The 13,630-nt window shown below is 37.4% G+C and overlaps 1 protein-coding gene across 4 annotated transcripts in view; it reads left to right on the forward strand.

The window, feature by feature from the left end:
- The window catches only part of IRAK3 (interleukin 1 receptor associated kinase 3), a 69,230-nt gene that overhangs the window by 32,104 nt on the left and 23,496 nt on the right, over window positions 1-13,630 (forward strand). For all 4 annotated transcript variants that reach the window (XM_074402852.1, XM_074402851.1, XM_074402853.1 and 1 more), the window contains 4 exons: window positions 1,096-1,278; window positions 6,500-6,564; window positions 7,192-7,246; window positions 8,484-8,635. In XM_074402852.1, the coding sequence (XP_074258953.1) occupies window positions 1,239-1,278; window positions 6,500-6,564; window positions 7,192-7,246; window positions 8,484-8,635 (312 nt within the window). In that variant the 5' untranslated portion in view covers window positions 1,096-1,238. The remainder of the gene's footprint in view (window positions 1-1,095; window positions 1,279-6,499; window positions 6,565-7,191; window positions 7,247-8,483; window positions 8,636-13,630) is intronic.

Genomic DNA, 13,630 nt, shown 5'->3' on the forward strand with positions numbered 1-13,630 from the left:
CCACACACACACAAATACAAAAATTTGCTGGACATGATGGTGCAGTGCACAGCTATAGCTGCAGCTGTTCAGGAGGCTGAGGTGGGAGAATTGCTTGAGCCTGGGAGATGGAGGCTGCACTGAGCTGAGATTGCCCCACTGCACTCCGACCTGGGTGACAGAGTGAGATCCTGTCTCAAAAAAAAAGAAAGAAAAAGAAAAAAGAAAGTGGGTAAAAAAAAAGAACACAAGAGCCAACCTAAATGGACAAAGCTAGAACGATTTTAGGAACAAAATTGTTAATGATAGTACTGGATTTTAACCTGTAGGATAAAATAAATATTTCTGAGCCCATAGATATAAATAAACAACTAGATAAGTAAATAAATAAATGTAGGAGAAAGGACAGCTGTTTCTTACAGAAGAGTTCATGAGCATAGAAGGAACAAGGGAAAATAGAAAAATCACTATTAAGCAAACATTGTAGTAATAATTGTGATAAATAAGATCCACTGGTGGATGCAAATGTTAGTGGCTCAAATCCGAGGAGAAGCAGGGTATTTTCATAATCTCAAAGTATCTCCCCCCAAATATTTGTTCATTATAAAGGGAAAGATAATTTTATAGTAGAGACACTGAAGACACTCCCTTCACCAAGTGATCAAAATAAACGTTATTTTTGATAAGATATTCCTATCCTAAACCTTTTGATATTATGTACTGATAAGGACAATATAATTTACTGTCCTGAAAGACAAGGGAAGACTGAGGGACCATCACAGATTGGAGGAGATTAAGTAGAAGGAACAATTAAATATAAGATGGAAAATTGGATAGGATCTTAGAACAAAAAACAGGCATTGGTGGAAAAACTCGTTAAGTTAAACAGTAAGGTTTGCAGTTATCACTGATTCTGGTCATTGTATTGTGGTAAGATGTCAGCATTAGCACAACGCAGGTGAGTATATGCCAAATGAGTTCAAAATAAAAGTTATAAATTAGAGGAAAGTTAAAGTTATAAATAAGAGGAAATAAAACATAAGGTATGCAAAAACAAGTATTTCAATAAAAGTACAGTAAACAATTCTTTGTTTCTTTATATTTCAATTTCCACAGCAGAGCGACTTTCAAGCAGCTGGCTGGATGTTCGTCATATTGAAAAATATGTAGACCAAGGTAAAAGTGGAACAAGAGAATTACTTTGGTCCTGGGCACAGAAAAACAAGACCATCGGTGACCTTTTACAGGTCCTCCAGGAGATGGGGCATCATCGAGCTATTCATTTAATCAGAAACCATGGTAAATGCTGATTCTTATAATGTGGCTCTTAATCTGTAATAGGAACTGTAATTTGTAAATTTGAATATTGCATTTTATCCAAGACATTGACTCATGCTGTGTGTCAGTGATTCCTTACCTGTGGCTTTTATCTGGAAGGGACTTTCCAGCTTCACATTTTCTTGTGACACTTTCTTCCCTTATCACTTAACTTATACAACATATTTCTTTCTACCACTTTATAGTTTTGTCTTGTTTTTTTTTTTTAATTTACTTATACTTACAAACTACACTTTTAAAAATGTTTCACTTTTATCAGTTAATAGAATCAGCTCTCCGTCAAAAACTCTGAAACTCTTTGAGTCATAAACATAATTGGAATCACAGTATTTAAGACACAGACCATGGTATTCTTTGTTTTACTATATAAGTTAAAAACATAATTACATTCCCCCCTGTATTTAATATTTTATATTATACCTCCAGAATAATCTTGGATGTTTCTTTTATCTCTTTGATCTTCACTGCTGTTTTTACACCATAGGCTTTAACCCTGCCTTGCTTGTTTACTACTCATTTCACAGTAGCCTAATTCTTCCCTTTGTTTATCTTCTCTCTTTCTGATGCTGTGTCATGCCTTATATTTAGAACAAGCTGATCAATAAAGCTTATGAAGTTTTCTCCATTTATTCTTTGTCAGTGAAATAATCTAACATCACCTGTTCTGCTTGTTTCACTTAGATGTATTCATTCATTTCAACAATAATGATCTTGGGTCTTACTTTACAGACCCGAGGCTCGTCGGTTGGAAACTCTTTTGAATCAACATCTTTATTCTTTGGCCCTTTTCCTACGGTCATGTTTTTAGTTTTGTGTATTTGCACACATGTTCTTTGGTAATATATTTAGTGCACATGAGCCCTTGCACACACACAAGGAATCCTGAGATATTTGTACCAGAAAACTGTAGCTTCACATTGACTTTTATTTTGATTGTTCCTATTAATGGAATATTAGTTCCTAATAGACTTTCACCATGATATTATTTACATAACTTAGCTAATCACCTTTGTCTTTGCACATGTTTCTTCACTGAGTTTAGTGCAGCAGAATACTTCACTGTGAAGTTGACTAGTGACCTTCAGTGAGTCCCTAGGAACTGTAAATATAATCCTTTTCATTATCTGCGGCTTTCCCAACTACTGAAACCACCCACATGGCTTGTTGTTCACAATATAAACTTAAGCCAGTTTAATAGGACACACAGGTATGTGTTATACTTCAGTGTTCTGGAATAAATTTCAGAGTATATTTTCACTCTGTAGGTTGTTTATTCATGTAGCAGAGAATAATTTGTACTGTAGGTAGACAAAAAGTCCACATTCTTGGTTGACTCTTAGTCTGTTGCACATGCAACATTGATTTTTTTTTTTTTTTTGATGTGAGATTAGCTGATTGGTAAAAAGACAATTATTTACTGCTCTAGTATAAAGAGATAGGTAAATCTGAGGTGAAGAGGAAGATAGCACCTTACTTCTTTACTAAATAAAATAGCATTATTTAATTGTAATTGATGGAGTTGGTTTTTTTTTGAAGGTTGATTATGTAGGTTGTTAAAAGGGAGATGTGATGATTTGTTGGAAGCATATGTGTAGCTTGCTAAACAGGAGCTTGCTATCATAGCTACTCACTAAATTAGGAGTTGGAGATCCTAACTGAAGATGCATCAAATGATTTAGTGTTTACGTGCTGCTGCCATGGACAGATTTATCAGTTATCTAAATAATCAGTTATTGGCCTCCTTTCCTTGCAATTTTATTCTGTTTTGTGGAACTATTTTCATTTTAGAGGAATTCGGGACTTTTATATTCCAACCTCCAGGCATCACTTTGTAGATTTGGATTTTCTTAGTCTTATTGAAAAGGGCCTTTTATTTCCTCCCAGGTGTTATTCCTGTGATTCAGGGTGTTGCTGCCAGGTGGTTTCTTCACATCAGTAAAGCATTCTCTCACATCTCAAGACCTGACCAAAACTGTTCAAAAGACTAGAATCTCTGTTTATTGTAATTATGTTTCTGGTATGCGTGTTCTTATGAATCACATTTTACATTTATATTTCAATGATCAGCACTTGTTTTCCAGTTTCGACACAAAATCCACAGCTTTCTACTAGCCTCTTAAGAGAGCCATTTTCAATCTTTCATTTTATGTAACAATGAAGTATTATCTCTCTTTTCACAAACAGCAAAAGAATAATGACTTTTAGTGCCCATACAGCCCCTAGATTTCACATTTTTCTCTACACAAATTCAGTATGTTTGTTATTTCTTCTTCTTGCCTAGTTGCTCTGGCTCAAACCTTTAGTATGTTGAGCAGAAGTGGCAAGACCAGACATCCTTATCTTGTTCCTGATCTTAAGGGGAAAACAGTCTTTCTTTCACCATTAGAGATATTAACTGTTGGCTTTTTATAGATGTCCCTTATCAAATTGAGGACATTTTTTTTCTGTTGGCCGGATTTTTATCATGATAGGGTGTTGGATTTTGTTAGAAGCTTTTTTGTCATCTATTGAGGTGAACGTGGTTTTTGTCCTTCATTCTGTTAATGTGGTGTATTACCCTGAATGATTTTCAGATATTAAACAAATCTTACATTCCTGGGATCAATCCCATTTGGTCATTGTATCTAGTCCTTACACGCTTCCGGTTTCAGTTTGCCAGTGTTTTATTGAGGATTTTTGCATCTATATTTCTAATAGGTGTTGGTCTATTGTTTTCTTGTAATGTCTTTATCTGGTATTGGTATCAGAATAATATTGGCGTCATAAAATGGTTTGGGAATTGTTCTGTCCTTTTCTATTCTAGAAGAGTTTGTGAAGGACTGGTGTTAATCTTCTTTAAATGTTTGGTGGAATTCACTTGTGAAGCCATCTGAACCTCGGCTTTTCTTTGTGGGAAGTTTTAAAGTACAAATTCAATCTCTTGTTATGAGTCCACATATATTGTTTATTTTTACTTGAGTTAGTTTCAATAGTTTGTGTCTTCTTAGAAATCTGCCCATGTCATCTAAGTTATCTGATTTTTGGCATATGACGGTTCATAATATTCCTTTATAATTCTGTTTATTTCTGTGGGATCAGTATTGATGTCCCCTCTTTTGTTCTTGATTTTAGCAATTTGTGTCTTTTCTCTTTCTTGGTCAGTTAAGCTAAAAGGTTGTCAATTTTATCGATCTTTTTAAAAAAATAACTTTGGTCCCATTGATTTTTTTCTTTTTAAAAAATTCTTTATTTTGGCCAAGTAGTAGCTCATGCCTGTCATCCTAGCACTTTGGGAAGCTGAGGTGGGCAGATTGCCCAGTTCAAGAGTTTGAGACCAGCCTAGGCAACTGGATGAAACCCCGTCTCCACTAAAATACAAAAAATTAGCTGGGTGTGGTCATGTGCACCTGTAGTCCCAGCTGCTTGGAATGCTGAGGCAGGAGAATTGTTTGAATCCGGGAGGCAGAGGTTGCAGTGAACCGAGATTGCACCATTGCACTCCAGCCTGGGCAACAGAGTGAGACTCCATCTCCAAAATAAAATAAAATCCTCTATTTCATTTATTTCCACTCTGGTCTTAATTATTTCCTTCCTTTTGCTTGCTTCAGTTTAGGTTGTGCTTCTTTTCTAGTTCCTTAAGGTGAAAGTTTAGTTTACTGATTTGATGCCTTTCTTCTTTTCTACGATAGGCATTCACGGCTACAAATTTCCATTTAAGCATGGCTTTTGCTGCATCCCATAACTTTTGGCATGTTGTGTTTTCATTTTCATTTATCTCAAGGCATTTAATAATTTCTCTCATGACTTCTTTTTTAACTCACTGGTTGTCTATGATTTTGTTGTTTAATTTACAGATATCTGTGAATTTCCCAAATTTTCTTCTCTTGCTGATTTCTACTTATATGACAGTATGATCAGAAAATATACTTTGTATGATTTCATCCTTACACATGTATTTGAGGTTCATTTAATTGCCTCAGGTCAGGTCTGTTCTGGAGAATGTTCAATGTACACTTGGGAAATATGTGTGTATTTTGTTTTTGGATGGAATGTTCTATAGATGTCTGTTAAGTCTAGTTGGTTTATAGTGTTATCAAAGAAGTTTGTTATTAATTGGTTATGGTTTCTTGCTAGTGTTCTAAGCCAAATAATTTAAGAAACACTAGAAGATAATCTAGAAAGAAGAAAGCTAAAAGATAAAATGAAAGTTTTCTAGTCTGAGCCAGAATGTTAGAAATGACAACAAAATATGGCAGGATTTTAATCTTTTGTAGGAAGCTATATAAATTACCTCAATTCAGGCAGCCCTTTACCAGATAGATATTATAGTCGACATTTGGGATGGTAAGTATTTGTGATTGACACACACATATACACACACACACACACACACACACACACACACACAGAGCATCTCTAACACTTTATGGCACAAGATAATATTAAAAAATAAACTAACTGGGGAAGGTATAATATCATAATTGTAACATTTAAAAATATATGTGCAAGAAACCTGGTAACAAAACCAGGTGCTGTGGTTTATGCCTGTAATCCCAGGACTTTGGGATTACGCTTTGGGCTGAGGCGGGCGGATTTCTTGAGGCCAGGAGTTCAAGACTAGCCTGGCCAACATGGTGAAACCAGTCTTTACTAAAAATGCAAAAAAAATTAGCCGGGTGTGGTGGCAGATGCCTGTAATCTTGGCCACTTGGGAGGCTGAGGCAGGAGAATCACTTGAACCTAGGAGGCTGAGATTTTGATGAGCCGAGATCAGGCCACTGCACTCCAGCCTGGGTGACAGAGTGAAACTCCATCTGGAAAGAAAAAAAAAGATGATAACAATGTTGTTGTTTTTTTTAAATTCTCTTCTTTGTACTTTAATATTTTTAATGTCTAACAATAATTTATCTTATTTACTTATTTAAATTATTTCAAGCTATTATTATATTAATAATGAATTAAGGCAACTACTTATGTTTTAAGTGAACAAAAGTATGTTTGTGTAATATTTGTTCATTAGAAAGCTATTTCACAAATATAATACTTCACAAATAATACTTTCACAAGTTTATTTTAAGTATTCCCTGGGAATGAAACTAGAAATGAAGATGGCTATCAAGATATCTATTTTCAGAGTCAGAAAAACATGTGTATTAGGGACATACAATTGTTTTGTATCTACTGTCTTGTATTTCTCTTTCAGGAGCAGTCTTGAGTCCTTCAGAGAAGAGTTATCAAGAAGGTGGATTTCCAAACATATCATTCAAGGTAGAGTATGTGTACATGGAAAATGAGCCTTGAACTTGGTTGCATGTATAAATGAGCATAAGGAATGAAATTAACCATCAGAAAAATGTTGGATTTGCAGATACTTTTTAAAACCAGAAATGCTGTGGTTCTTTCATTATTCTTTATTTAGTTGAGGATTTAGGATATTAGAAATTTATAAATATTTGAAAAATTAAGAGCTTTCTCCTCTCAGCAATCTGTCAGAGATGAGACAGAATTGTTAAGAATGCTGTGATTTATACATTTGTGTTAACTCAGCTTTTAATTTTCCTTTTTTGGTTGGTGTTTTGCATGTTGCTGTTAGTTTTTATTAGAGCAAACTAGCAGTGATCATTTTTATAGCATTAGAAGTAATTTAAAATTGACTCTAACTGACTGTGGCATTGAAACTTGAGTTTTTACTGTTGGTATGAAAGCCTTAAATATATATGGCAATGAATGCTATTAAATAAAGTGAAATAACTTTGATTTCTGCTAGCTTTCTCCTAAATTAGGTTGCACTCCTTTGCACTGCATAGTCCCCAGGGAGCTTTGGATTTCTGTTGAGGGGCTGTTCTTTCTAGACTTATGAAATGGAATTACTTCAGTTTGTATTTCTTCTCTTAGGAAACAGCCAATGTCACAGCGGATAATGTTCTTATTCCTGAACATACTGAAAAAGGTAAGAAAAACACAGTTTTTTTTCAACAATTTTTTTAAAATCATACTTTCATAAGTGAATTAATAGGGAGAAATACCCACTAAACACAATAACTATTTATATTCAGATTCAGTATAAAATTCATAGATACTAAAATAATTTCAATTTGATTGACACTTATAGTTCTAATAGATGACATGTTGTTATGTTAAGGCTCCATTGGCTAATGAAGAATGCAATTGTGGTCTCTTCACACAGGGGTATGTTTTAGTTTTTGTTAGTAAAATTTGCTATGTTTGTGTGTCATGGGAAAACATTTCTTAAAATTATGTTGAGTTTTATATAGAAATGCTCACAGCCATTGCAGAAATCTTTCAAGGTGTTTGTAGAGCAATGCTGGAGGTCAGTATGAAAATCCAGTTATTTTCCAAATCAACTTTCCTACTTTATTAGTAAGAAGAATAATTTAGTCCCACCTGGGATCATTCTGATAAATTTTAAAGACTATTTAAGGCTGTGTTGCCTAACCTTTGCCACTAGATCTCATGCTTCTTTTGTTGAAAAAAGAACTAGAAAAGTTAGATAAGGCTTTGGCTCTTCAACAATAAGGTCTAAATCAAACAGTAAGTGTCCTCTGAGAGGATTTTGTTTTAGCTATGGAAATATAGCCAAAATTGGATTCTGAAGGACATAGCCAAACTTTTCCTTTTCAATTTGTATTTAATTACTCTTTGCATGTTTTTTCCCAATCTCCAGCTTTGAGTGACTTTTTAAAAGCCTAAATCATCTTTCTAATTTACTCTGAGAAAATAAATTAGGCAGTTAGAGGATTTGGCACATGAAAAGTGTTTCCATCAGTCATGCTTGGAGAATATTGCTTAGTCATGTCAAGATTTCCACTTTCATAATTATTTAGTAGTTTTAGGTTCATAGTGGGTCAACAGCAACACATTGACTAGGAAATTGAATCTTGGAAGAGGTTCTTGCACTAAGCTCTGGCTGATCTCTTTCAAGAGGCAGTAAAATCACAATGCTGCTGTTCTAAGAAACCCTTTGCTCTGTGGGATGGTGGGAACTAGAGCCATGTAAATGTGCAGAGAGCACATGATGGGCTTCGGCTTTGGCTCCTGGGCCTTTCTCTACCGACCTTCTACTGAACTCTGATTTGTTTTTAATATAGAAGTTTTGGTTATAATGGTGACGTTCATCCTTAAAAAGAGAAAAGATAATTTATCTTTCCCCTACTTTCCTTCCTAAGGAATATTGCTTAAACCTTCCATCAGCTTTCAAAACATCATAGAAGGAACTAGACATTTCCACAAAGACTTCCTAATTGGAGAAGGAGAGATTTTTGAGGTGTACAGAGTGGAGATTCAAAACCAAACATATGCTGCCAAATTATTTAAACAGGTTTGTAAAGAATTACTGTCACAGGACATCAGTTCCATTTATTTGCTCATCTTTAGTATTAAAATGTATCATTTTTCATCAATGTTGAAAGGAGTATTTGAAAATAGCATTTTATAAGTGGAAATAAGATATGATTTCAGGTGACTAGAGAAATGAAGGCCTGTCTTGCAAGAATGTGGAAGTTAAATGCTTCCCATTCCCAGATGTATTGCATGGAAGACTTTTCTAGGCTGGGTGTGTTGGTCCACACCTGTATTCCTAGCACTTTGGGAGGCCAAGTCAGGTGGATCACTGAGGTCAGGAGTTTGAGACCAGCCTGATCAACAGGGTAAAACCCTCTCTCTACTAAAAATACAAAACTTAGCTAGGTGTGGTGGTATGCTCCTGTAGTCCCAGCTACTGGGGAGGCCGAGGCAGGAGAATCACTTGAGCTCAGGAAGAACAGGCTGCAGTGAGCCGAGATTGCACCACTGCACTCCAGGTTGGGTGACAGAGTGACGCCATCCCCCCACACCCAAAAAAAGACTTTTGAAAAGTCTCCTAGGACTTTGCTAAAGAGGGTCAGGTTGTGCCAGTCTGCCCCAGTCTTCCTGGATCTTTAGGATGAGCCCAGTCTTCTCCAGGCAGCTTCACTGACTAAGCCAGTTTGGCATATGCTTTGTAAATTGTCTGTTATTACAACTCAGAGAAGAGGCTTTCAAGTAGGAGCAACAAACCAACATGCAGAACAGGAGGTCAGAAGACAGCTGAATGACGACAGCCAGAGAAGCAGAAAGGGAATTACAGGATCAAGCTCAGGAGCCAGTCAGAGATAGGTCCACACACACACACAGAAGAGCTGCTGTTCATTTTCTTCATCGCTGGTAAGCAATAAATAAACATTTACTAAACTCTTACATGGACTGGGTGCTAAACATGTAGAGATGAATAAGTCATAGTTCTGTTCTCAAGGATTTCATAGTCTCTCTGGGGAAACAGCCAGGTAAACAAAAGATTAAACTGTTGTGAAAGAGGTACTTTAGCAGAGCATTATACAAAAGATCACAGGAGCACATAAAAGATAGCAACTCTCAGAGCCATAAAAAAAAATGAGCCTTGTCCTTTGCAGGGACATGGATGGAGTTGGAAACCATCATCCTCAGCAAATTAACACAGAAACAGAAAATCAAACACTGCATGTTCTTACTTACAAGTGGGAGTTGAACAGTGAGAACACGTGGACACGGAGAGGGGAACATCACACACTAGGACCTGTCAGTCCTTTTGGGAAAGGGGAGGGAGAGGATTGGGACAAACACCTAATGCATGCAGGACTTAAAACCTAAATGATGGATTGATAGGTGCAGAAAACCACCATGGCACATGTCTACCTATGTAACAAACCTGCATGTTCAGCACATGTATCCCAGAACTTAAAGTAAAATTAAAAAATAAATAAATAAGTAAAAAAGAAAAAAAGAAAAAGTTTAATGAACCCACAGTTTCACATGGCTGGGGAGGCTTCACAATCACGTCAGAAGGCAAGAGGTATGTCTTACTTGACGGTAGACAAGAGGACTTTTGCAGGGAAACTTCTATTTTTAAAACCATCAGATCTTGTGAGACTTACTCACTATCATGAGAACAGCACCAGAAAGACCCATCCCCACAATTCAATTGCCTCCCACTGGATCTCTCCCACAATATATAGGAATTGTGGAAGCTACAATTCAAGATGAATTCGGCCGGGTGCGGTGGCTCAAGCCTGTAATCCCAGCACTTTGGGAGGCCAAGGCGGGTGGATCACGAGGTCGAGAGATCGAGACCATCCTGGTCAACATGGTGAAACCCCGTCTCTACTAAAAATACAAAAAAAATTAGCTGGGCATGGTGGCACGTGCCTGTAATTCCAGCTACTCAGGAGGCTGAGGCAGGAGAATTGCCTGAACCCAGGAGGCGGAGGTTGCGGTGAGCCGAGATCACGCCATTGCACTCCAGCCTGGGTAACAAGAGCGAAACTCCGTCTCAAAAAAAAAAAAACCAAAAAAAAAAAAACCAAAACAAAAAAAACAAACAAGATGAATTTGGGTGCGGACACAGCCACATCAGATCAGAAGTCTATCTTAAAAGGTTACATACCTTATGATTCCAAATATATGACACTTTGGAAAAGGAAGAACAATAGAGACAGTAAAAAGATGGTTTCTGGGTTTTTGGTAAGAGGTTGATGAACAGGCAGAGCACAGAAGCTTTTTAGGGCAGTGAAACTATTCTGTCAGATACTGTAATGGTGAATACATATTATCATATATTTGTCAAAAAAAACCCAGAGAATATACCACACTATGAGTGAAACCTAATGTAAACTACAATGATAATGATATGTCAACGTAGGTTCATTGATTTTAACAATTGTACCTCACTGGTGCAAGACGTTAATAATTGGGAAGCTGTGTGTGTAGGGGGGGAACGCCTTACTTTCATTTCAGTTTTTTTGCAAACCTAAATCTGCTATAAAAAATAAAGTCTACTAATTAAAAAAAAAAAAAAAGATGGCAACCCTCTCCACCCAGAGGAGGGATGTGTCTGGCACCCAGAAGAGTATCTGGCCAGACTAACCACTCAGTAAACTGTCTTTGAAAACAAAGATGAAAGGAAGTGACCTTCCAGCTGGATTTTGAAGGGTGAATAGAATTTTGGCAGGTAGTGAAGGAGGGGAAGTACATTCTGAGTGGAACAAATAGCAGTTTCAGGGGCCTGGAGGTGTACGTATAAAAGTATAGGTCTTACTCATGAATAGCATTTCATTCAGCACAGTGGAGTGGGTGTAGGGAAGATAGTGAGAAGAGGATGCTGGAAAGATGTTAAGTCTGTGGGTGATTTTTAAGTAGGAGAGCAAAAGACTTAGATTTGTGTTATTAAAGTATGATTCTAGTTTAGATAGTGTACTGGAAGTTGGCAGAAGAATTGGGGGGAAAATGGCAAAAGTTAGACTGGAGGCAGGCCAGGCATGGTGGCTCACACCTGTAGTCCCAGCACTTTGGGAGGCTGAGGTGCTTGGATCACTTGAAGTCAGTAGTTCAAGACCAGACTGACCAACGTAGTGAAACCCTGTCTCTACCAAAAAATACAAAAAATACAAAAAAAAAAAAAAAAAAAAAAAAAAAAGCTGGTCGTGGTGTACATGCCTGTAGTTCCAGCTACTCAGGAGGCTGAGGTGGGAGGATTCCTTGAACCCAGGAGGTGGAGGTTGCAGTAAGGCAAAATCGCACTTCTGCATTCTAGTCTGGGCAACAGAGTAAGACCCCGACTCAAAAATAAATAAATAAATGAAAGAACTAGACTGGAGGCAGAAAGACCTGATAGAGGGATATTTCAGATGTGCAAACCAAGAAATGGACAGGATGTAAACCAGTGTTCCCAGCCCAGACTATATATTAGAATCACATAGGGAGCTTTTTAAAAAAATGAGCCTTTAAAAAAACGAGCTTTTTAAAAAACGGCAGGCACCAGTATTTTTTAAAAGGTCCCAAGGTGGTTCACATGTGTAGCCAGTGATAAGAGCTAATGCTGTTAGCCAGGGCAAAGGCAGTGAAGATGCAGAGGAAGAAGTATGTCTAAGAGACAAGGTGAAGTGGACCATGTCGGGTTATCTGCTGGATAGGACTGGGGAAGTGGGAAGAAGGAGGGTTCCAAGGTGATTCCTAGTTTGCAGCTTGCATTCCAGAACCTTTAAAAAAATTATTTACCTGATTTCTCCATTTCTCCAAATTGCATTTAGTACTACTTACTTGTACATAGACATCTCAAAATTCCTACAAAGATGAACAGTCTGCTAAAGAAACAACCAGCTGGCACAACCATTCAACAAATAGAATGTGGTCGCTCTAGAGGTGGCCAAGCTAAAGCCTGTTTCTTAGTGCCCATGTGTCCTTGGTCCCTATTTGTATACTCTCTTATAGTTGAGTCCCAGGGTCCCATCTCCAAAGGGTCTGTCCAGGCCACTTTCCTGTTCTCTCTGCAGCTGCCACCAAATCACACTCCCTTTTGAGAGTTTTCTTTCCATGAGTCTCAGTGGGGTATTTTTGCCTCTAGATCCCCTTCCCTTTCTTTCTTAAAGACAGGTGTTGTTTCCCTGATTGTCTGTGACCCCTCCAGTGTGGTTTGGGTTTCCAAGTTGAGCCAGGAAACCCATTCCTATGTGTAGCGACAGCATCAAAGCATTATGTTCTTCACCCACCTGTCTCCAAGGACTAGGCAGCTTTCTTTGAAGACCTCTTATTTGTCTTTGTATCCTAGTGCCTTATTACAGGCCCTGGCCCATAGTAGTTGCTCAGCAAATATTTGCTGGATAAATTGAATGAAGCACACATACCCTTTTCAATAATTTAGTTGCTAGTTATGAGTAAAAACACCTGAGATTACCAAGGTCTGTACAAAATCTTACAATCTCTACATACATTTTAACTTTCTCTTAGGGTGGTAAATGGAAGTATGGCCGGACTCCCTTCTGGTTTTATATCTGCCACCTTTTTAAGCCCAACACCTGTGTACACACACACACACACACACACACACACACACACACACACACACATGCTTACCAGTAAACAAATGAGAACATTTAATTTAGCCTTAGCCACAGAACATTTGTTAAAGACATGCAGTTTTGTGACATTGGTTCGTTACCAAATACCTTTCTTAGAGGGACTGAAGTGGGAAATTGTACCAGATGTGTTAGATCTGTGCTTCTCTAATTGTAATCACCTGGGAATCACCTTACAATGCATTTTCTGATTCAGCAGATTCGATAGGAGCCCTGGATTTGTCATTTCTCAGCAGCTCCTAGTGAAGCTGAGGTTTTGTTGTTCACAGACCACACTTCAAGCAACAGGGTGTTAAAGTGCTGTATTAGCATAAACACAAAAAGCAACTCCTTCATTTTTCAGACTAGAAAACTATGACCTTAGGTTAAGTGACTGACAAAGAGTCACAAAAAGCAAGTGTTAGAGATGG

The sequence above is a fragment of the Saimiri boliviensis genome, chromosome 7 (genome assembly GCF_048565385.1).
Source record: "Saimiri boliviensis isolate mSaiBol1 chromosome 7, mSaiBol1.pri, whole genome shotgun sequence".
Taxonomy (NCBI): domain Eukaryota; kingdom Metazoa; phylum Chordata; class Mammalia; order Primates; family Cebidae; genus Saimiri; species Saimiri boliviensis.